This window comes from Hippoglossus hippoglossus, chromosome 18 (genome assembly GCF_009819705.1).
Source record: "Hippoglossus hippoglossus isolate fHipHip1 chromosome 18, fHipHip1.pri, whole genome shotgun sequence".
Taxonomy (NCBI): domain Eukaryota; kingdom Metazoa; phylum Chordata; class Actinopteri; order Pleuronectiformes; family Pleuronectidae; genus Hippoglossus; species Hippoglossus hippoglossus.
In genome coordinates this window covers 7,769,156-7,790,394 of record NC_047168.1, presented here as the reverse complement: position 1 = coordinate 7,790,394, position 21,239 = coordinate 7,769,156, and the positions used below count along the sequence as shown (strand labels likewise).

Below are 21,239 nucleotides of genomic sequence, written 5' to 3'. Positions count from 1 at the left end.
AGTTGGAATTGAGAAGAAAGTAATATTACGAGAACAAAGTTGTAGTTTTACTAGAAAAAAGTCATATTACGAGAATAAAGAGTTTAACTTTTTCTGGATCCAAAATCTTGACTAACCAACCACATCAATTCTTGAGAAACTATAAAACCCCTTTGAATAGCACACATGTAATTTATGATAGCCACGACCCAATATTTCATTCTCCACAAAGTCCTGATACTTTCAATAATATGATGCTGATGAGCCGAAAGATGAAGTATTTTGTCATTTGAGAAAAGCTATAATATGTATAATTTACCAATATTAAATTCCTAATTTCAATGAGTTTACGACTTTTCTCCTCATAATATTACAACTTTATTCTCCCTGTGAGTGGCCCTACTACTCCGTTCTACTTCTAAGCTAATATTTGGCTAAAAAAAGTGAATAAGTGTATTTCCCAAACTATTCCATGTTGTGACCGTGTTAAGAGGAGCGTGTGGGCACTCTGAAGGTTTATTGGCAAATGACCACATGAGAATTTCACAAAGCACATGAGTCATCCTGGAGGCCCTCAGTTGAATTGTTGAATCCGGTTGGTGGAAGATGTTTGAGGAAATCTACAAAATGAGAGCACACAGTGAATAACAGTTTTCACATACGAGTTTGCTTTGTGCAGGGATCGTCATTTTGTTTTTCCTGTTCTTTTTGCAAACTGTAGCAAATGTCAGAAACCATGGTGGCAGCATCACTTCTGAATCCGAGGTGGGTACGAGGTATTTTACACACTCCTTTCTCACCAGAAACTGAATGGGCACGTTTACAGTTTTATGTCAATCGGATGTCGAGCAGTCTAAAAATAAACGCTTGCGTGTTGTGTTTTGCTCACAATAAACAATAAGTGAATTCAATACATGTTGGTTTATATTTACAAAGTAGAACCAATGCGTTTTAGGTGTTCATCTCTGAATGGATGCATAAAAGTGAACATACATAGTTGGATAAGCTCAGCTGTACAGTCGGTGGGTAACCAGCCCAAATTCCTTGCATGCATTTTTTCCTCACGCACTCGGAGAATCTATTTACTAGTATTTTACAGTTACAGTTACAGTATTCCTACGAAGCTGCTGTACAGTGGCTGTGTTGAGGTAAAGCGGGTGTTTCTGGCCACGTAGCTAACAGGAACGGGGTTGTAGGTCCGATTTAGGAGAAATGGTCGGGGGGTGGCCTTGTGGACCATGTCGAACAGCGGGGGACAGACGCATTGGGTGAGGGGCCGGGGGTGCAGTTCTCAACAGTGACACGCACGGTATATTGCTGTTAAATCGGTGTTCTCCACATTCTATGCAGCTTAAAGAGAGATTGTGATTATGGTTTCTAGATTTTTTTTTCATGTTTTCTTTGTGCAGGTAGTTGCAGCATCGCGTCTACTCGTAGATAAATCGAAGGAATGGTCGTTGTGTGATGACTCCAAACGCACACATGCACACGAAAGCACCTTTGATCAGAGAAAGAAATTGCACAAGTTCGATAGATATCGTTGACCATACATGTTGACATTTTCTACACAGAGACTGAGCACTGGTTTGCGTTAAGATGTCGGATAAATGTTTGGTATACGACTTCTCAAATGTTGATTGGTTTGCGTGTGTTTTTTATTTTCTTTATTTTACATGCAGTTGACTCCTTGAAACTACGAACCCAGGAGCTTGAGTTGAGCCCAGTTCTATCGTGAACAAAGCACTAGACATTTACTAATCTAAACCAACCATGACGCTTAAACACTGTTAAGTTATTCTCAAATATGTTATTTTTGACATCGATTTCATCATGGAGCTTTAATGAGCCTGAATTACTCAAGCTTTTTTTATTCTCCCCCAAAGATATCGAAGGCTACTGTATATTTTGAGAGGCTAAACGTCAGTTTTCTCACTGTTATCAGTCGGTGTGTGAAGCATGAAAACGTCTGTACAATCAGAATGTGTGTGTCCAGGGCGAAAGAAAAAAAACAGAGGAGCAGATTGTCAAGAGGACTCTACACCGTCTAATACTGCTACAGTACAACTACTGCTACCTTTATATATTTCATGAAAATGAATCCAAAAAAATGAAAAGGAATCCTCCGAAGAAACATTCAGCGGTGAAAAACAACATCTGGCGGGGAGGAGGGGAAAGCTTAGACCCGTCACTCAAACAGAGCACGGATTCATTTACAGAAAAAAAAAGAAGAAATAAAGAAGAATTTTGTCTGCCAAGCAACAGTCTTTCTTCCCTCAGGTGCGAAGCCCACAGGTGAATCTTGTCGCTGAATACCGTCAGACAGGAAACACAAAATGTTCATCCACGCAGTCCGTCATTCCCCCAAACTCCTCTTCACTCTTGCAGACAGCATCTCAGTCTGTTGAACTAGTTCAAATATGCTCAGGATTTCAGCTCAATCACTGCATTTAGAATTAAGAGTTTTATTCAGTGGATTTGTTGTTTTTTACCCCCAAAGTTCGCAGGAGGTCGTTCAGGCCTTCTAGTGACACTAATGGCATGCATAATGTTTCTATATTTGGCGGATACACCCATAATCCCCCTCACCGGCCAATTTAATAAATATAGTAAATAAAAGTCCACTCAAGTTCGGCCTACGCTTAATCAGCCAAGCCAAAGTCTTGTGCCCTTTTTGGTTTAACCGCTCCCCGCCACCACCTGCCTCCTGAAAATATCAGTCCGTTCCTTTTTTTACTCTATATTCTTATTCGAATCTCTCATCCAGTTCTTCTTTTATTCAAGGGTTAAAGGATCATAAAGGTCAGGTGAGAGTGATGGCAGACAATAAAGATGGCTGTAGTGGTGGTGGTGGTGGTGGTGGTGGTGGTGGTGGTTGTGGCGGCGTGGGAGAGGAAGTCGGTCCCCGCTCGTCCCTCAGACGGACACCGGACAGGCAATGACCTTGTCCTCCAGCATGACACTGACCACCAGGAAGACGAAATACAGCATGAACATGATGAAGCCGAGCAGCTTGCTCATGCGCCACTTGCACGCGGCGATGGAGATGATGACGAAGAGGAGCATGAGGAAGAGGAGCACGATGGCACAGAAGAGGCCGTTGGAGCTGACTTTCACCGGTTGCATGCCGTTGAAGAAGGACCAGAGGAGCCAGGGGAACGGCAGTCTGCAAATACACACACACAAACACACACATTTCACATGTTGATCTTTAGGGTTACTCTGGGACATTAATGTGTTTTTTTTCCCCTCTCTTCATTCAAAAGCATGATCTTTTATTTTGAAAGCAGGACTTTCACAATTTAATTTGGTAACGCTCTCACTCAAAACCCTGCGCTCACACACTGCCTGTGCTTAGATTTCCTGCACCGAAGCAGCAGGAAAATCTAAACACAAGCGGGTATATTTGATCACAAAATCTGAATGTGAAATCACTCACAACGCTTTACTGTACAAGTCACATTCATCTATTCACACACATATATTCATGCATTGCTTCTAGATGCAGCGCTTTTTCTATTACAAATTCTCACAATCCTACACTGGCACTTTGGGGTTTAATGTCTTGCCCAAGGACACTTCAGAATGCAGACCGAGGTGCTGGGGATCGAACCGCTGACTCTTCTCTTAGTGGATGACCCACTCTACCTCCTGAGTCACCCCAAAGTATATCACCCCAGTTCTTCCTGTGCTCAGACTCAACTATTACTTGGCACTTGCTAACTTTTGCCCTCTTCTTAAAGGGTCAAGGTTGGTATCAAGTTGCTCACATAGACTTTGAGGTATAATATTTAAGTGCTATATAGCAAGATCATGTACAATATATTTACCTATCTAACTAAACAATGTATCCATGTTCCCAGGATTCATAATATTATTAAAATAGTTCTTAAGTTGTTGATCTACAAACATTTAGCTTGTATACGTGATGCTGGATTTGTTCTCAGAATAGACCTGAGCACAGGCCGCAAGGTAAAAAAGGATCTCATTTCCTTTCATGCATAACCTCCAGACTACAGATCCAAAAAACACGGCCTTAAAAATAGTAAGACGCTGCACGGACTCGTACCCGACGGTGATGTCGAAGATGTTGGAGCCGACGGAGCTGGAGACAGCCATATCACCCAGCCCCTTGCGTGCCACAATAACACTGGTGATGAGGTCAGGGATGGAGGTTCCAGCTGCTAATATAGTCAGGCCCATAATCTCTTCTGTAATCCCAATGGTCTCTCCAACCTGTAAAAAAAAGGAAAAGAAAACAAGGAAACTAAGCTTTGGGGGTAAATAAAATCTAATCTTTTATTGCAGCTATTTTCAATTTCCTTGTGATGCTCGGGAGCGGATGGAGGTGACAAAACTCTGGGCTCCGACAACCCATCTGTTTTGAATAGGGCCGTTGTTATTATTTATTAGTGGGTGGATTATAGGATGTGCTTCCATTTTAAATGTCAAAGATAGGAAATTGGGATAAAAGACAGCTGCATCTTTTTTGACTTGGATTATGTCGAAATGAGAAAACTATTTTTTGCTGTTGGACTGCCGTCATGACCGCACAGCATTAAGTCATTTTTACAGTGCCGTGTCCTCAGTGGCACACAGGCCTTCGAGAGCTAAGTACCTGGTGAGCCCACCACACCATTAGGTACGAGAAGCCAGCGATCCAGGTGATGGAGCCCAAGAAGCTGATGGGGAAGAACTTCTTTGCCGTCTAAAAGACAAGAAGAAAATGCAGAGTTATCCAGTTTGTTGGTTCTGAGAATTGAATTTGTCTTAGTCACACACACACACACGCACCGGTTTCCTGACGTCAGGCAGCGTTAGCCACAGGGGGAGGACGATGGGTATGATTAAGAGGTAGGTGAGGCGCTTGCGGTTGGTTTCGGGCCAGGACAGACTCAGAGGCTGGTCCTCTTCCTCCTCATCCTCGGCCTGAGATGAGACACCAAAGAGAGAGAGAAACAAAAAGATAATATGCACTTTAGTTTCTTTTTGGTCTGGAGCTGTCACACACGGCCGCCGTGTTCACATCATTTTATTTACCACATGGGAATATCAGGCAAAAATAAGGCTAAGTTTGAGCTTGAGTCGACTTTTTGGGGATCCACCTCACGATAGCAGCTATCCAGTGAGTCAGGCAGTGCGCGGGCAACACAAGCACTTCAAGAGACAGCACAGGGGCCTGCAGAAATTGATGGCAGGACCTCGATGTGCGTTTGCTCTGTAGTGACTCTGAGACAGAGGAGTCTGATGACTGTGATTTGGGAGATTGCACCGAGCCTGAAGTGCTCTGGCTCTCCAGGCACCGGGGGCTCATCACTGCCGACTGCTGATGCCGGCTGCAGCGGCAGACCCCCGGGGTCTGATTGGACCTGCCACTGGAATGCCAAGTGAGTTCAGGACCCTTCACCTGTGTGCAGATCAGCATCAAGTAAGCTGCCACTGTCTGACGATGAGGCGCAGTAAACCACTGAGGGGTGCTTTTCATTGACCTGTTTGGCTTTTGTGCCGACTTATGCGAAAGCAAACTTCTCATTTAAACATTCTGGTACTGGTACTTTAATGGTACAACAACAAGGCCCTCTGAGATTGGAAAGATGACTGGGATCCCTTTGAATCCAATTATATAGGATGCTAGGAGCCGTGGGGACCTGCGGAGAGCAGGTCCACACATGCAGATCCAAGCAGGACACACCGATGAACTAGAATTTGTCTCTTGCCCTTTTGAGGGTGAGCAAAGAGGGTAAAAAGGCAGAATGGTGCAAAAGACATAAAGGGGATAGAACACACATAAAACAGGACAGATGTTGATAACAGATGTTGCTCAATTAACAATCATTTTCTCAGGAAAATCATTTAAGTCTTAATAGCTTCAATGGCCTCAGCTGAGCGTGCCCAGAGAGTGAAGCAGTCAAAGATCATTGAAGATGGCTTCTGCACATGAATCATATGGAGCTTATCCTACTGTGACAGCTACTGCTGTCGAGTATTGCCTGGTAACCTTGGTAATCAGAGCTGCCAAACAAAAGGCCGTGCTTACATTACTTATGCTCAGCCTCCTCATTTCTCCTCTTCTCCATATCCAGATGGCTGCATTGTTTTCTGTTAAAAGGCCTAAAACCAGAAGCCTGAGGCTCGGTGAAGATCACTTCTAAATCTAATCTGTTGCTTTTCAATGATGTCAAGGTACGAGAGGCTTTCATTAGTGTTATGATGTACTGACGGCAGTGTTTGCCAGATAATAGCAATACAAGCTTCTTCTTAGGTCCAAACGGGTAAAGCTGCATATATATTGCATTGCAGCTTTTTTGTGGATATGTCGACTGCATGTAGGTGAGTCCAGGTGTTTCTGGCTAATACAGCACACGTGAGTCTGTCATTTGTGCGTTTATGATTTTCTTTACTTGCTTTCCGTGCTGAAGTACCCCATAGAGCTGGTGCTCCCTACTCTGACTTGGTTACCAAATGCCAGCCCCTTGGGGGCCTTTCCTGCCCTGCGGTGCCTCAGTTGGCAACACAGCCAACTCTGAGCTTAAAGGGACTGACTTTTACTGCAGCACTGTGAGGGGAGGTGTGACATTTGCTTTATTTTATTTTTTTGCCTACCCGAAAGGGAAGCACTTGCGCCGGCAACTGGTGTAAGGCACTTCAGTGACAAGAGGTACAAATGGTTAAAGAAGTGTCGTTAAAGGTTGTCTGAAGGTATTTTTTACCAGCTTTAAGCACCAAACATGATGCATTACTTTGTTAATCCAACTTTTTCGTATCACACAGAATGTTGATTAAAATAAAAAATAAAATAAAAGTATAATTTCACTATTTTTACGCTTGTCTTCCTTTTAATAGTTTGACTATGTCTCTGATAACAGTGTCCCATTTTTCACATGACAGTTTAATCTGTTTGGAGCATGTACTGCAGGAACAGCTGCCATGGTGAGAATATCAACATCTGCAATTTTTTTCTTTTGACACAGAGGCTCCATCTGGATCTGAAATGCTCAGATCAGAAAGAAAAGCAAATAGATACAAAAAAATGTTTTATGTAGTTTTATGTAGAATAAGTAGGATGAGTCACAGGATCCTGCTGGTTGTGGTTTCCCTGTAAGTTATTTCAAGGAACGATTACAGGAGATTTACATGCTCATGAATATTCAAAATGTGAAAATCCATCTTTTTACAGAATTTGCTATGAGTCATATACTGAATGCGCTCATCATAATAATATCATACGACAATATAAGATCTTTTCTGTTAGCCTCTCAAGGGTTTTAACAACAACAAAGGGAGTAGGGAAATTGAGGAGGTTTTAATTTGACCTTAACTATAGCCCCTTATTCCCCCATCTTGGTTGCCAAGGCATCCACGAGGAATTGGACAATTAGTATGACAGGGCCTCTGGCGGCGTGTGAAGGTGGGAGCTGTTTCCAGCTACTTCCTGGCTGACACAGACAGGTGCACTGTGGGACGGACCTCTAAAAATAGCAGCATGTGAGAACCAGGCGTGCCAATAAAGGTCCGGCTTCTTTTCTCATATTACATCCATCAGCTTACCCACCTTCCGCCTCAAACAAAGTTTTAAGGTGATTCTAGAAATTTGCGGCGCGTTGCCTTCGTTTTTTTTACAGACACAAATATTTCAGCCTCGGGAGAGTGATGACAGTTTCATCAGCAAAGACTATTTTTAACCCAAGAGTGAGAGATCAATCTGAAAACAACTCCGTGCAACGGAACAGATCAATACACACCTGGTCATGCTTCAAATAAGAGCTCATGGCCTATTCTGAGATCCTCCTATTTGCATCCACACGAGTTTGTATTTACAGATGAGTGTGTCTATAAACTGCTCCGTCTTACGTAGGAGGGATGTCAAAGTGCTGCAGCATCGACAGTATTTTTCGAGATGCAGAAATATCTTAGTCCTTGAAGAAATTTCTTGGTTCTAACAAGGATCGTGCAAGATGACAATCTGTTACATAAAACCTTTGTACGGAAAGCTACGGGCCATATTACATTTATTACAGTTCATTTGCAAAACCTTTACAAATCCCTGTGACACACGAGATTATTTGAAAGGAAAAAAAAATAATCTCATAGTGGGTGAGTAGCTTGAATCGAGGTTAACTGCACAAGATTAACCCAGAAAGCAACTAGGTGCTGATATCTGAGATGAAAAACGAAAATCGTTTTAAATAGTAAAACTGAGGAATCATTTTGAATGAAAACTGTGGCAGCATTTGTGCATCAAATCAATTCAGTAAAATTTCATATCAAACCTAATTTTGAAGCTATTAACGGTGGGTATTTATATGAGCTCTATAAACAGATTCTGCATGTGAATGTACAGAACCCGAAGCCTCCTGGTTTCTGGTTCTAGTTTGACCAATCACGTTTGAGCAGGTTTTGGTTGCACAAACAGCCAAAGGCCCACCTTATTCTATTTTGTCCCATCACAGCTTCACAAAGAACCAAGACATTTTCTCCACTTCTCATAATAGCAGAAGAGACCGTGGGCTCTTTTTCATTATGGTCCATAATGTTTTTAGTGTCCATGCAGACAGTTGTGTGATGCAATGTAATTCTTTACCGCACGTGAAGATCTTTCACTTTTTAGTTTGTGTACCTGTCACTTAGAATCTGTTGCACGTGAGGGTGACCTTCATGCACGTGCACCCCCCCCGTTACTGAATTGATTGAATTGATTGAATTGATTCTGTGGGAATTGTTGTATCCACTGTCTGCACTGGAGGCCCAGAGATATTGGCTGTTGCCCCCAGAGGCTAATTTGTGGTCAGACGGTAGCCAATGATCGATTCTGCTGCAACCTTTAGATGTATTTATACATTTTAGTTACTTTTTTTTTAGATGAAATTAAGTATCCACGCGTTGTGTTGGCACAAGTATGGCTGCAGCAGTTTATAAACAACACGAGTTACATGAGTTCTTCTGTTGTATTTTTGACAGAGTTCACTTCATTTTAAATTAAACTCCCAGAATGATTGTGATGCACTTAATCCCCATAACATGGAAACAGAAAATAACTAGTTTTAAACTAATACATATTTCAGCCACTAAGTTGAAAGTAAAAAATGGCAAAGTATTCATGGCAATATAACCTATTAACAATGAGGGGCACGCTATTTCTCCTCTGCCTGCTTCGCTCTCAGTGTGCCACTTTGAATCGCTGCCCTCTTGCCCCAGGACCGTCTGCTGGCCTGGCGGGTCGCTGTATCCCACCTCCATCGCTCATGCCAGCACAACAGCTGCAGGTGCCATTCCAAGACTCACTCTGTCCGGGCAGTGCGTCAAACGTCTGTGTGTGTGTGTGTGCGTGCGTGCGAGTCGGTGCTGACGCACATTTGTGAGCAGTGCCAGTCGCATAAGCGAACTAAGAGGTTGCTTAAGGCCCCCGTGGCCACCAGAGGGACCCCAAGAGGCCTTGAATACCCCCACAAGAAAGATAGAGTGGCAGCAATCATACAAAAACACAATATGATATTAACGGACTGACAGGTTAATACATCTGGTTTAATCAATTACTGCGTCGCTGTCAGAGCTTGAACATGTTGATGTTTTAAAATTGTCTGTCTTTTACATTTACCTTTTTATTTATAAAAGAAGATGCAGTATATCTTAACTTGTTTAAAATAAATGCATTGCTGGTTTATTTTGCTACTTTGCAGTACAACACAGTCAGTATACCACTCAGTACTTTGAATATTAAAGTGCAAATTAACACTAGACCACTCTTGGACGTTTGCTAGCTATTAAGACTAAAAACCATTGAAGTATAAACACTGGTACAAGCAACACAGCAATAAATAATAAAATTGTCAATCTGTCAATGATCAAGCATTGACAATGGTCAATAGTGGCACTGAGGCAGTGGGGGGGCCCCCCAAATCAAATTCTGCTTAGGGCCCCAAAAAGACTAGGGCTGGCTCTGTGTGCGAGTTCGTTTCCAGCGACCAGCGGCAGGGAGCAGCAGCTGAGTGAGGAGTGTGATTGCAGAACTCAGTGGGAGTGGGCAGGTCTTTGGCAGGTCTGCCTGAAGATGGAAGAACTTGCCCGAGTGCATGCTGGGAAATTACCAGCAGCAGTGACCTGTGCCATAGTCAATGCAACCTTTGCATCAATCACACCCAAGGTGGAACACAGACACAGATGAGAGGCATCAAATATTTATAAATGTCTCTCTGACTTTGATATTAGTCTCTCACTTTTGTCCAATCCTCATAACTCGACCCAATTAGCTGGCTCGGGCATATTTAAGGTGGAAATAAGAATTTTACTCCGTTCTTGTGTGCGTATAATACACGTATGTGTGCTGCGATTACTCACCGTCTCTCCCTCTTGCCCTGCCGTTCCGTTCATGGGTGGTGTCACTTCCACTTCCACGCTGGAGCTGTTCGGAAGGTTCTTATCTGCGGGACATTTGAAGAATAATTAACGTGAAAAAGCATTAAGGAGGAACAAAAGCTGTCAGTGCTCGTAATAGACACGGTGTTAGTGGTCGTGACGTGCAGAGAGGTGGGAGGCAGCATGTCAGCAATGGTAAGGAGTTAACCCTTGAAAATACTCTGGGTGCCTGTATTGGTGCCTGTATGATTGGACGAGTGTCAAAAAGTTTTAATGACAATTTCAGGTCAATATATTATAGGCTCCATTAACATTTTCATTTTGGATTGAGGTGTAAAAATATAAAAAGTGAGGACAGTGATTTAAATCCAAATAAAAATCACATCCTTGTATCGAGACTCATTTCAAAAGCTTTTGAAATCCTCCCTCTGTGTTTGAATGGGAACGTGCACGTTTCTATGCTCTCCCTCCTCGTTTCCTGGTGGCTGGTAGGACTCCATTTCATTTGAGGCCAGACTTACTTAACAGCCCTTATTAAAATACAAAGAGCCTAAAGCCATGTAATCAGATGATAAAACTATAATTGCGTTAATCCGAGTGTGATTGTGACACAGTTAGTACGATTCCTGGATTATATAATGCAACTTGATATCGCCCTCGTCCGACACGTGACCTTGCTCCTTTTCTTGGATGCTGCGATATTAGGTATAAAGTACGATATGAATCTAATCCCATGCTGATAGGAAATCTTCTTTTGTTTCAGACACCAGCGACTAAATTTGAGATGTGCTGCGTAAAACACCAGTCATGAATTCTGATTGAGATGGTAATATGTTAATAAGGCACCGTTAGCATAATTTAGCCTTGTTGATAAACATCTAAGTCTCGCTTTGATTCTGCTGCTCGGACGACATTGAGGGCCATGAAAGCTCTTCCTCTGGCCTCCTGTTTATCCTTTGGTCCGGTGCTCTTTCAAGTGAAAAGCGCACATAAATAACACTTGGCAGTGACTGTGATTGATTTAAATACTGCTTGAAGACAACACTTGCAATCAATTTGGCAGTTCTTGATAATGTCATGCTTGTTTAACATCGGATGTGTTGCCCATTAACTCTTTGAGGGGACAATCCAATAGAAGCAAAATAAAGGCCGGTAATGCAACAGCAACAGAAAACTGATGAATAATAATATAATATGTAACTAAAGTAATAGTTAAGAATAATTATATGACTACAATTGACTGGAAATATGCACAGTTGTAGTTGTTTATTTAATCTGAACAAAAAACACAAACTACTGCTTTTATACTTTGCTTTTGTAGGAATTAAACAAATGAGGTAGAATGTTTTAATAATGTGATAACACTGAAAAGTATTTTCTGATCGGATATCCCGATTGGCAGGATAACCTCATTTGTCATCACCCTCCAAAACTGCTATAAGGCTTGTTTTCGGTTAACTTTAGATAAAGGCACAGAAACGGACGCAGCCCTTCTGATCTCTGAGCAACATAAATGTAGCTGTGACTCTTTTACCTGAACGGCTTGCTACTCCATTAGCCTTCTCACTGTCTTCCACTTGGCATTTCTTCTTAGCGATCTTGTGAAGGATGGACGCCTTCTCTCGGAATTTACCTGCAAAAGAATCGCCACAGTGGTTATAGAAGAAACACAGCAGCATCTTCAGGGCGCCCCTCTGTCCCCTTTGACCCCGGACGGGTCACATTTCCAAAAAGCACCGTTCAAGCAGGGCAGGGGTTCACACAAAACTGCCATCGAAACAGAAGCAACAGTCAATATAACATAGCATATCATATACTGATGATTCTGCAATGTCCTGGTCCTTGGAGGAAAAGCCAGCAGGGTGAGATCTGCCTCCTGGAGGTCAGACACACTCCCGTTCTTGTTCAGTTCTAAAATCAAAAAGTCAAGTGATGTCAATAGCTGGGGGCAGCACTTAAGAAAAAAGGGAATACAGTGAAATGATAGCTGTATCTATATATTAAATCATTATTAAAGCTATTATGACTTATACTATTAAGATGGAGAATTTGAAGAGATACTAAATAAATAACAAACGTATTTCCTGGTAATATTGACAGGTTCCATAACCTCTGTCATACAGTGCTGAGACGCAGCAGACTGAATTAAAACCAGTCATCAATTGAACAACATGACCTTGTGGGAAGTTGTGGCTTACATAAGCTGCCCTTTTGAGATTATAAATAAAAGCTCCAGGCAATTCTGCTCATGACGTAATGACTAGCGATGACTGACCGCTGGTTTGTGAAACAACTTTCCACGAAATACCCGCAACCCGAAATCCCCCGGCGAGACACTCAGGAACAATAAATCTAAAGCTGAGACAAGAGGAAACGTGACTCCAAATGGAGCACAATCATGGCATGCAGGTTTTCAGGTTCTTGTGTGATACAAGATAGATTTTAATATTTGATGCAAGTTTGCGGGATTGTTTTCATTCGACACCAAAGAAGTCCGACGGACCTATCAAGCTCTTTTGGTGTAAAACACTCTTGTGCATCCATATTTAATTTCACCGACTTCCTGTGCGTGTCAGTCTTTGCATGCGTGTCCTGCCTCGTCCCAATCAGCCTGTTGCAATCAATTTGAAAGATTTTTTTTTTTTCGTTTTCATTTTAAGAGGGCACGGCTGATTTGTCAGTGCTTGACACAGTGACGCATCAATACGTACTCCACCCAGCCATGTCAACACTGTCTGTGACCTTCTGGCAAAATCATTAACCACCCCAAGTCACTACTGGCCTTCCTCCCGTCTCTTCTATCTCACTCCATCGTTTGTGTTTCTCTCGCCCATCTATCTCAGGCAAACACTGTCTTTCTCTCATTTTGTCTCCTTGATCTTTGGCAATGCACAGCGCTTCCCCACCTCCCTGTCTTATTTCAGACGCACACAAAGACACACACACACACACACACACACACACACACACACACACACTGTACATGTTCACAAGACGGCATCACACATTCCTCTGCCTTGACATCACTCACCTTAAGCGATCATTGGCGGTTGGCTGTGTGTGCGTCTGCGAGCGTGGGTTTGCGTGTTCGTTTATACAAATGTGGGTGTGAGGTACGGCTCGACAATTGGCAGGGTTGGGCTTTCATTTGTAAGTATTCAAAGGAAATTCTTTAATGTTGAAGAACCCCACTCTGGTATGTGGTTTCAGGGCTGGCTGGGAAAATATTTCTACAAAAAAAAACCATTTATATATGGCATAATATCCATTTAGTGGAACAGATTCAGATAGATTCCAGTCTCAATGCATTTTGACTGAATACTCAGCTTTCCTACGGCATTTAGCCTTTTAAGGGTATATTTAAAAATGATTTTATGCTTAAGTTGTACGAGCAAACGTTTTTTCATCCATAGTCACACAGACTGACTATTTTGGTCTCAAAAGCAAAAAAACTAGTTATGCTATTTTTTCTTTATTAAATGGTTGTCTTCACTCTGTGTCGTACAGTAAAGAAAAATCATGGAAGGCCCACTTAAGGTGCACGGGTTGTTTAAACAGCACAATTTGCATAATAATGAAGCAATTTCAAAGGCGTCTTTACAGAATAACTGAGTCCGGCCCTGCTTGAGTCGTTCGTTTCCCCTGTCAGCTTCGCCTGTTACACAACCACTGGGTGGATGAGTCACTCCGGTTTGCACAAATTCAGCAATGTGGGTCTTACGTGTGCGCACCCGCTGCTGGTGCAAGTGAAACCTCCGAGTGAGCGCTGAGGCGTGGATGATGTATTTCTCAGCGACGCAGAAGGGTAACAGGGCCAAAGAAAGAATCGGGGAGGGGGGGGAGGAAAAAGAAAACCTTGTGCTTCGTGTTTTCTCAGAGTGTGAGGAGAGTGGGCTGGGGTGGTAATACATCGCATTTGAATGTGTGTTGTGTTTTTAACTGCCTGAAAATATCTTCATTTTCATAGAAATCCACAAAAGCACTACACACAGTAACACACAATATCTATGGGCATAGATTTAATATAAACCAAATAATAAAAAAATTAGTAGAAAGGTAAATAAATAAAATAAAAAATGGCATGGCCACCATGATTTGCACTTATGCCAGTGAAATCTCAGAGAGGTTGTGGAACGAAAAAAGTGTGCAAACTGTACGCCACAAGCAAACTAAAAAAAATGAGGCGGGGCGACGGATGCTTCATGACTGAGATGGAGGAAAAAACTGAACAGAAGCGGACTCAAAGAATCAAGTAGTGAAAACTTTCAGGCTTACCTTCCTCAGTCATTGAGTGATAATATTTTAGTTTCCCATAAGTCCCAAGCTCTACAACATCACAGCAAAAGACAAGGGTAAGGCAACGGACACACAGAGAAAAAAGGAAAAGAGTGAGCATGACAGGAGAAGAAGAAGAAGAAGGCAGGTCTGCTGGTTCTACAATCGCATGCTGTACACTCACACAGGCACAACGTAACACACAAACACACAGTCTCTTCCAGGTCGTCACTGCATAAGTGCAAAAACAAAGCAGCAAAGGATTGAATTACAAGGAAAATACATTATAGCCTTACAGTAATTCAGTCTGATAAAGAGCCTGCCAGTGGCCAGGCTGCGGCTATTAGAGAAGATTTGTGAGAGTAAGGGAGGGAGAAGGGGCGGTCGATATATTACTGTACCAATAATAATAATAATAATAATAATAATAATAATAATAATAAGAGGTTCATACAATGGTATCATTAAAAAAACAAACAGAACAGGAAAGTCAGAAGAAAATTTACTGGGTCACCATGCAACAAAAAGATGAGTCCTCCTCTCCTCTGCACGCAAGCTTATTCAAAGGCTCGATGATTCAGCGATTTATTTCCACAATGAAACCCGAACAATTAATTTGATTCCCTTACTGAGGCAGTTTCCCGTGCTACTGTAAATAGACGGTCAGCACATCTGCACATGATGAATTAGCGTGGAATTCAAACCTGCAGCAGAGCAGCTGAACGTGAAGCGGGCAGAGCACAGAAGACACCGGGCCGCAAGGGTCCGCCTCCCACAATGCCCTTTGTGGTGGAAAGGTAGCCCGCGTTTAGAGCACTTCTCTTTCCAGTTTTCCTCACTCATAGCTTGTCGCCACATACTAAACAAACAAAGTCTCGCTTTTACATTATAATTAATATTATAGGTGGAAAATACAGTGCCCACTGTAAAGGGTCAGTTCATCGAAGCTCTTTTCATTTCTCAACAGCTATAATCCAGGTTCAGAGATATCTGGCTACGAAATCTCTGCTTCCACTTCAAAACAGTGAGGGTGAAGGAAATTAAGTTTTAGGTGCTCAAACCCATAAAAAATCATAACTACATCTTTGTAAAGACACTATAGCTGCTTTCAGACATGCACTGAACTCCAGAGATTATCCGCACTTTCTCCGGAGGAGGTGCACGTGTGAACGCAAAGTGAGTGGCTCCGGATTAACTGAGGACTTTCTCCACCAGCCCCCCTAGCGTAAAGTCCGTAGAAAGAACATTTTAAATAAACCAAAAAGAAAACAAATGTGTTTAATTGAAAAGTGGTGCCATACAAGTAGAAGACACAGATGAATGTGTCCAGAGAGTTTATGCTGATAAGAGCCGACAGCGGTGTCGATGTGTCGCAAAACGAAATCACGTGATCACCGCAGCGGAATTAATACATCGCTTCCTGCCTCTGTCTGCTGCACCCGGATCCTCTCTCCTGAATAATGCTGAGGAGTTGTTGCTGTTGTGAATGCGTCTGAGCAGAGAACCTCCAGCTGCATTGTGCGTGTGTGAAAGGCAAAATACGGGGAATGTCCACACCAAATTCTCCGGACTTTACTGTCAGGTCATGTCTGACAACTAATGACCCATTGCTTTGAGCCATTGACTATTCCACCAAAGAAGTAGTCCCTATAAATATGCCTAGTAATAATTTACAAGACGGACATAATTTTAGCACCACCCTCATGGCAAACAGCATGTTCAAAACCCATGTCATGAAAAATGTAGCTGTTTTAAATTGTCACGGTCTCTCCTTCTGCCACTCAGCTCCTGCGTGTATGTGGTGCATGTGTGACTCTCTTTCTGTTTAAACAAACGTTAAGCAAATCAAATGCGTTTTATAATCATAGTCCCTGTCTTCTGAAGAGTTTTGTGCGTGTAGTGGGTGTGCAACACAAGCGCTGTATATGCCCACATGCACGAATACTCGCCTCTGCCCAACAGTGGGCGACCGCCCTACTCACATGTGAGAGGATTATGGTGCGAATCTCGAGCCAAATGCGAGACTTGGCCGCCCTGAAAACACAATCTAATGAGATAAAAAACACATCCCGCTCCCATCGCAGTGTCTTGCTCGTCTGCTGCGCTCCCAGACAAGTGCCGCAAACCCATATGATTAGGTGACTTGGGTTTGAAGTGCACTCTAACTTGTGCTACCCTAAGGGGGAATTAACCCACAGCACAATCACCACCCGCACAGCCGCCTGTTTGAGAGACAGAGAGAGAGGGAGACTTGTTGTTGTTTACCACGGGCCCTCTTGTCCTTGTTGCGTGACCTCTAAACCTCTGGTGAGCCGTGTACGAGACAGTGTTTGCGTGTGTGTGCATGCCCGGCCTGTCTGCTGGGGGTTGGTGTGACAGGAAAATTCACAGTCTGTGCTGAGGCAAAAAGGCTTTTAACATTGATTTTTTTTCACTCGCCCAGCACAGGGAGGCTCAAAGGGCTGGGGAGATGTGTGTGTGTGTCTGTGTGAGTGTTGGTGTAGGAGTATGGTTGGAGGGATCATGAGTTACTAAGTGTAGTCAGCTGGCCACAGTTACATAACATACCGGAGGTGCGATTATGTATCAAAACAAAATAAAAAAATGGGAGGGCAAGGTTATCAGGCAATAAGGGAGTCCCCATGAATATTATCATATATTAGAGGAATGTTTTTTTAAGAAACACACCTTGCTTGTGGTCTTCAGAGTTAAACGAGAAGATGCCTTCCTCTTTCATACATGTCCCTTTAATATGAAGTCGGATACAGCAGTAGCTTAGCTACAAGCACCTCTCGCATTTTATGTATAAAATAATAGTTTTGCGAAAGTTTGTGGTTTTGTGGAGCTGGTCGGTATAGCTGTTTTCCGTTTTGCGAGTTATAGCTTAATATTTATAGCACAGATAATATAGTGGTATTGATCTTCACCTCTATCTCCTGGCAATAAAAGAACATTTCCCATTTATATAGATTCATTGTTAATCAGACTGATATTGTCATTTTCTTCAAGAATATGCGACAAAATGTGATTGTACATCGCCTATTTTTCGGGATCCAGACATAAATGCATAAAAAAAACATTATAGATTAACAATTTATGAAACAAGGGCTCATTAGTGTCCAATTACAATGCAAATTCAGTATATCATTTTAAATACACATGAAGATGCCACCATTTCACACACTTGGTGTATGTGTCATATTTAATGTACTTTACAAAAGTGTGAAGGGAACAGTAGTAAATGGAGCATAAACCTACAGCTGCATATCAATATATATCTACATAAATGGAAAATATATATCCGTTGCACAAGGGGTTGGAGGTCAGCAACATTGAGTGCATTATTGAGCTGTGTGATCAATGGGGCCCTGGGTCACAGACAGTACTGCTGGAGAGAGGAGAAGGAAACAGTACGAGGCAAATTGGAAATGCTGGCTGGATTCATAGATTTACTCCTAGCACTAAATGGATATTAAAATAATAAAAAGTCATGGGAGAGAAAGCACAAGCCATCATGTAACGTTGGGTTACATCTCTTTTTGGTGTAAATGACCTCGTTTCGTCTAAAGAAGAGGTCGCCATTGACTTCAATTGTATCCGATTAGGCTGCAACAAAGTTTACCCCTTAAACTCCAGAAGTGTTTTGTGGTCTCAAACACTTCTGCATAGTGGTGAGTAGATAAAGGGTGAATTCTTTATTTTTCTGTGAACTATCCCTTTAAAAAATGAATCATTTCAAAATGACCCGACATCAAAGATGTTCCAGGCAACATTGGCACGTTGAGCAATCCTTCCAGGACATCTCAGATAATGATCTGCAGGGAAGCATCTGATGAGATGGCTGCTCGGCTCCGCCATTTTTATAACGCCGCACTGCGTTGTCACACAGCAGTGATGTTATGTAGAAACGAGCGGAGACAGTCAGATATCTGAAGTCAATACCAGCACCAGCTAATAATATTGTCTCGGTTCTTATTAAATATTTATACATTTCATTTCACACAAACCACTCACTTTACTTAAAACATTTCATACAAACCACTACGTTGAAAGGTGTATATAATGTACATACTCAGCATTTTCTTATTTAATTTATATTTTGTATATTTATTCTATTGCCTTTTTATATTTCTTTATTCTCTTGGCTTCCTCATTCTGACTTGCCTGCTGCTGTTATGTGTGTGGATCAATACAGTTTTATCTCATCTTGTTTCATTAATTATCCACGACGAAATGTTTTGCGGCCATATACAGGTGTTCATCTTCTTCCATGAGGTCGACTTCAGTCTTGGGTATGCACGGAGTCGCCATAGAGTTCAGATCTTGGGATGAAATCTTTCTATTGGGGGGTTTGAGCCAAAGGCGTGAGCGCAGCCTGCATGCTGAGTGCTGTTTAGGGGGCCAGTCATCCACTGAGGGCTCAGACAGCAGACTGAGAGCCACTCTGCCCGTCTCCCTCCCCAGCTCTCTCTGTGGTTCAATATTTTATGCCACTCCTAAGCTATATTGTCTGTAGCTCCACGCTGATGGAAAAAGAGATGCGGGAACTTGTACCTGGAACTGACTTTACCAGACTATTTACAGTGTTCTTTCCAACAAAAAACATGCAGGACTGAAGGTCTCTCATTAAACTGAAGGCCTTTCACTTGAACGGAAAAGTTGTCGAATCGGCTAATTGTGGAAGAAACTGATTTTATTCCATTGGCATTAATTGTTCTGTAAAGCTCTTGCTGACAAAGGTCCTCTGCAGAACCCAGTTGGTCACACAGATGCGGCGCTTCTGGTCTTATTGTGGCCCACACAAAATGGATTGCGAGCCTAAAGTTGCCCAACTGTTGTAAAAAATACCAAATGTGTCCCAAATATCCCAAAACAAATGTGGGCCTCTTTGGGCAAACACACGGTGTTGTAGGCAAGGTGTAAACGGGATGTGAACCTAAAGTGGCCCATGTGGTGAATTGGGAATGTGGCCCAAATATGACAAAACTAGTTTGGGAAACCTATGGCCCCTTTGGTTGACATTTGGTATTGCTCTGGCGTATTTGTGGCCCAGATCTGGCAAAAAGGAGCAGACTGCACAAGTGGCATCATTCCATGCGGTATTTGGGCCGGATGGAGGTTTTCAGTGGTCTAATCTGGGCTAAAAACTATTTTGCTATGCGGGAAAACAACTTTTCTCTATGTTCCCAGTACATCAGTTCCTTAACTAAGCACAAAAATTTAGAGAATCTCCTTTCAGACTCAATAAATGCAGTGTAAAAGACCTTCCAGAATCATCAAGAACATAGAGTAGAGGGACGGTGTTGGCAGGAAAACTCAAACCACTCGTCTTAGGCCTCTACCTGTGTCGCAGAGAACAGTAACACCAAGCTAGAACAACAAGCAGTTCACAAGAGGAGAGAGAGGATTAGGGATAATGAAGAAAATCAATGCTGAAATGGTCACAGAGGGTTTCCAGGGAGAATACATCCACAGAAGAGAAGGCGATATTTGAAAGGAGTCTGCAGGGATGGACAGTACAGAGTTGACATACAGCACAGCGGCGCTTAGGGAATGTATACATAAGGGACACGAAGGGCGAGAGAACTGTCTCCAGGCTGTTGGAATGAGAACAAACAGATTTTTCTTTTCTTTTTTGCGGAGGGAAGGTTGGGGATACAGAAATTAGAGGGGTAACTCACCAGAGTCAGCAAATTCTGAGGGGACAGTAGAACAAAGAGAGATAGGAAGACAGAAACAGAGAAAAAATAAATCCAGGTGATCTTTAGTTTGATAGGGTACATTTAAGCATTGATAGGTATTATTTCAAGACGAGAAATGGGTGCGACATGTGAAATTAATAGAGTCAATAGCACATTTTATTGTGCTGGTAAATGTATTAAATGATTCGAATTTTGAAGAATAATTTGACATTTTGGGGGATAATGATTTTGCCTCATTACTGATTTTACTCTCATGTGCTAAATATGAAGTTTGGGCAAAGAGATAGTTATCTTAGCTTAGCATAAAGACAGCTAACAAGGCTAAAATAAAAACCTGCCAACCAGCACCTTTGAATCTCACTATGAAAATGGAAGTTGCAAGAGATCAGGAAATAGTCTGGAACGTAACCTCACATAAGAAAGAAAGGGACATGAACATGTTTGCAATCCAACCTCTGCCAACATAGCAGGATAATACTGTGATGAAGCAAACCTTTTCACTGTCTTTGGTCAGTCACAATATAGATTCATTGCTGCAGGAGGAAGGGAGTAATGAAGGAGTGAAGAGTATATTGGAAACACAAACACACACACACACACACACACACACACACACACAGGCATACACACAGGCATACATACAGGCATACATACAGGCATACACACCTCTAACTACGCCCACTTTAAAAGCCTAACAAGAGAACGGTAACCACTTCCCAGCACTAGCAAAACAACCCTGGACTCTGCCTCAGCTCAGAAGCGAAGATGACTTTATTTCGAGAAACGGCCTATGAAAAATGGATGGATGGAGTCCTGCCAGCTCCCGCGTGGCCCCGCTGAGCTACACTTAGAGCTTAAGAGCAGGCAAGGACAAGCAGCACAGCCTCCATCTTTGATGGATGCACCTGCTCCGGCTCCCTCCACGCTGCGAGC

At 42.5% G+C, this 21,239-nt stretch overlaps 1 protein-coding gene across 10 annotated transcripts in view; it reads right to left on the bottom strand.

Moving 5' to 3' along the window:
* Positions 1–1,361: 1,361 nt before the first annotated feature.
* LOC117752246 (sodium/potassium/calcium exchanger 2-like) overlaps positions 1,362–21,239 on the bottom strand; it is a 40,363-nt gene continuing 20,485 nt past the window's right edge. For 6 of the 10 annotated variants that reach the window (XM_034569481.1, XM_034569478.1, XM_034569477.1 and 3 more), the window contains 8 exons: positions 20,286–20,300; positions 14,605–14,655; positions 11,864–11,962; positions 10,312–10,394; positions 4,771–4,905; positions 4,595–4,684; positions 4,046–4,212; positions 1,362–3,142 (listed from right to left, as the gene is read on the bottom strand). In XM_034569481.1, the coding sequence (XP_034425372.1) occupies positions 2,893–3,142; positions 4,046–4,212; positions 4,595–4,684; positions 4,771–4,905; positions 10,312–10,394; positions 11,864–11,962; positions 14,605–14,655; positions 20,286–20,300 (890 nt within the window). In that variant the 3' untranslated portion in view covers positions 1,362–2,892. The remainder of the gene's footprint in view (positions 3,143–4,045; positions 4,213–4,594; positions 4,685–4,770; positions 4,906–10,311; positions 10,395–11,863; positions 11,963–14,604; positions 14,656–20,285; positions 20,301–21,239) is intronic. The other 4 variants (XM_034569486.1, XM_034569485.1, XM_034569487.1 and 1 more) reach the window with 2 other exon arrangements.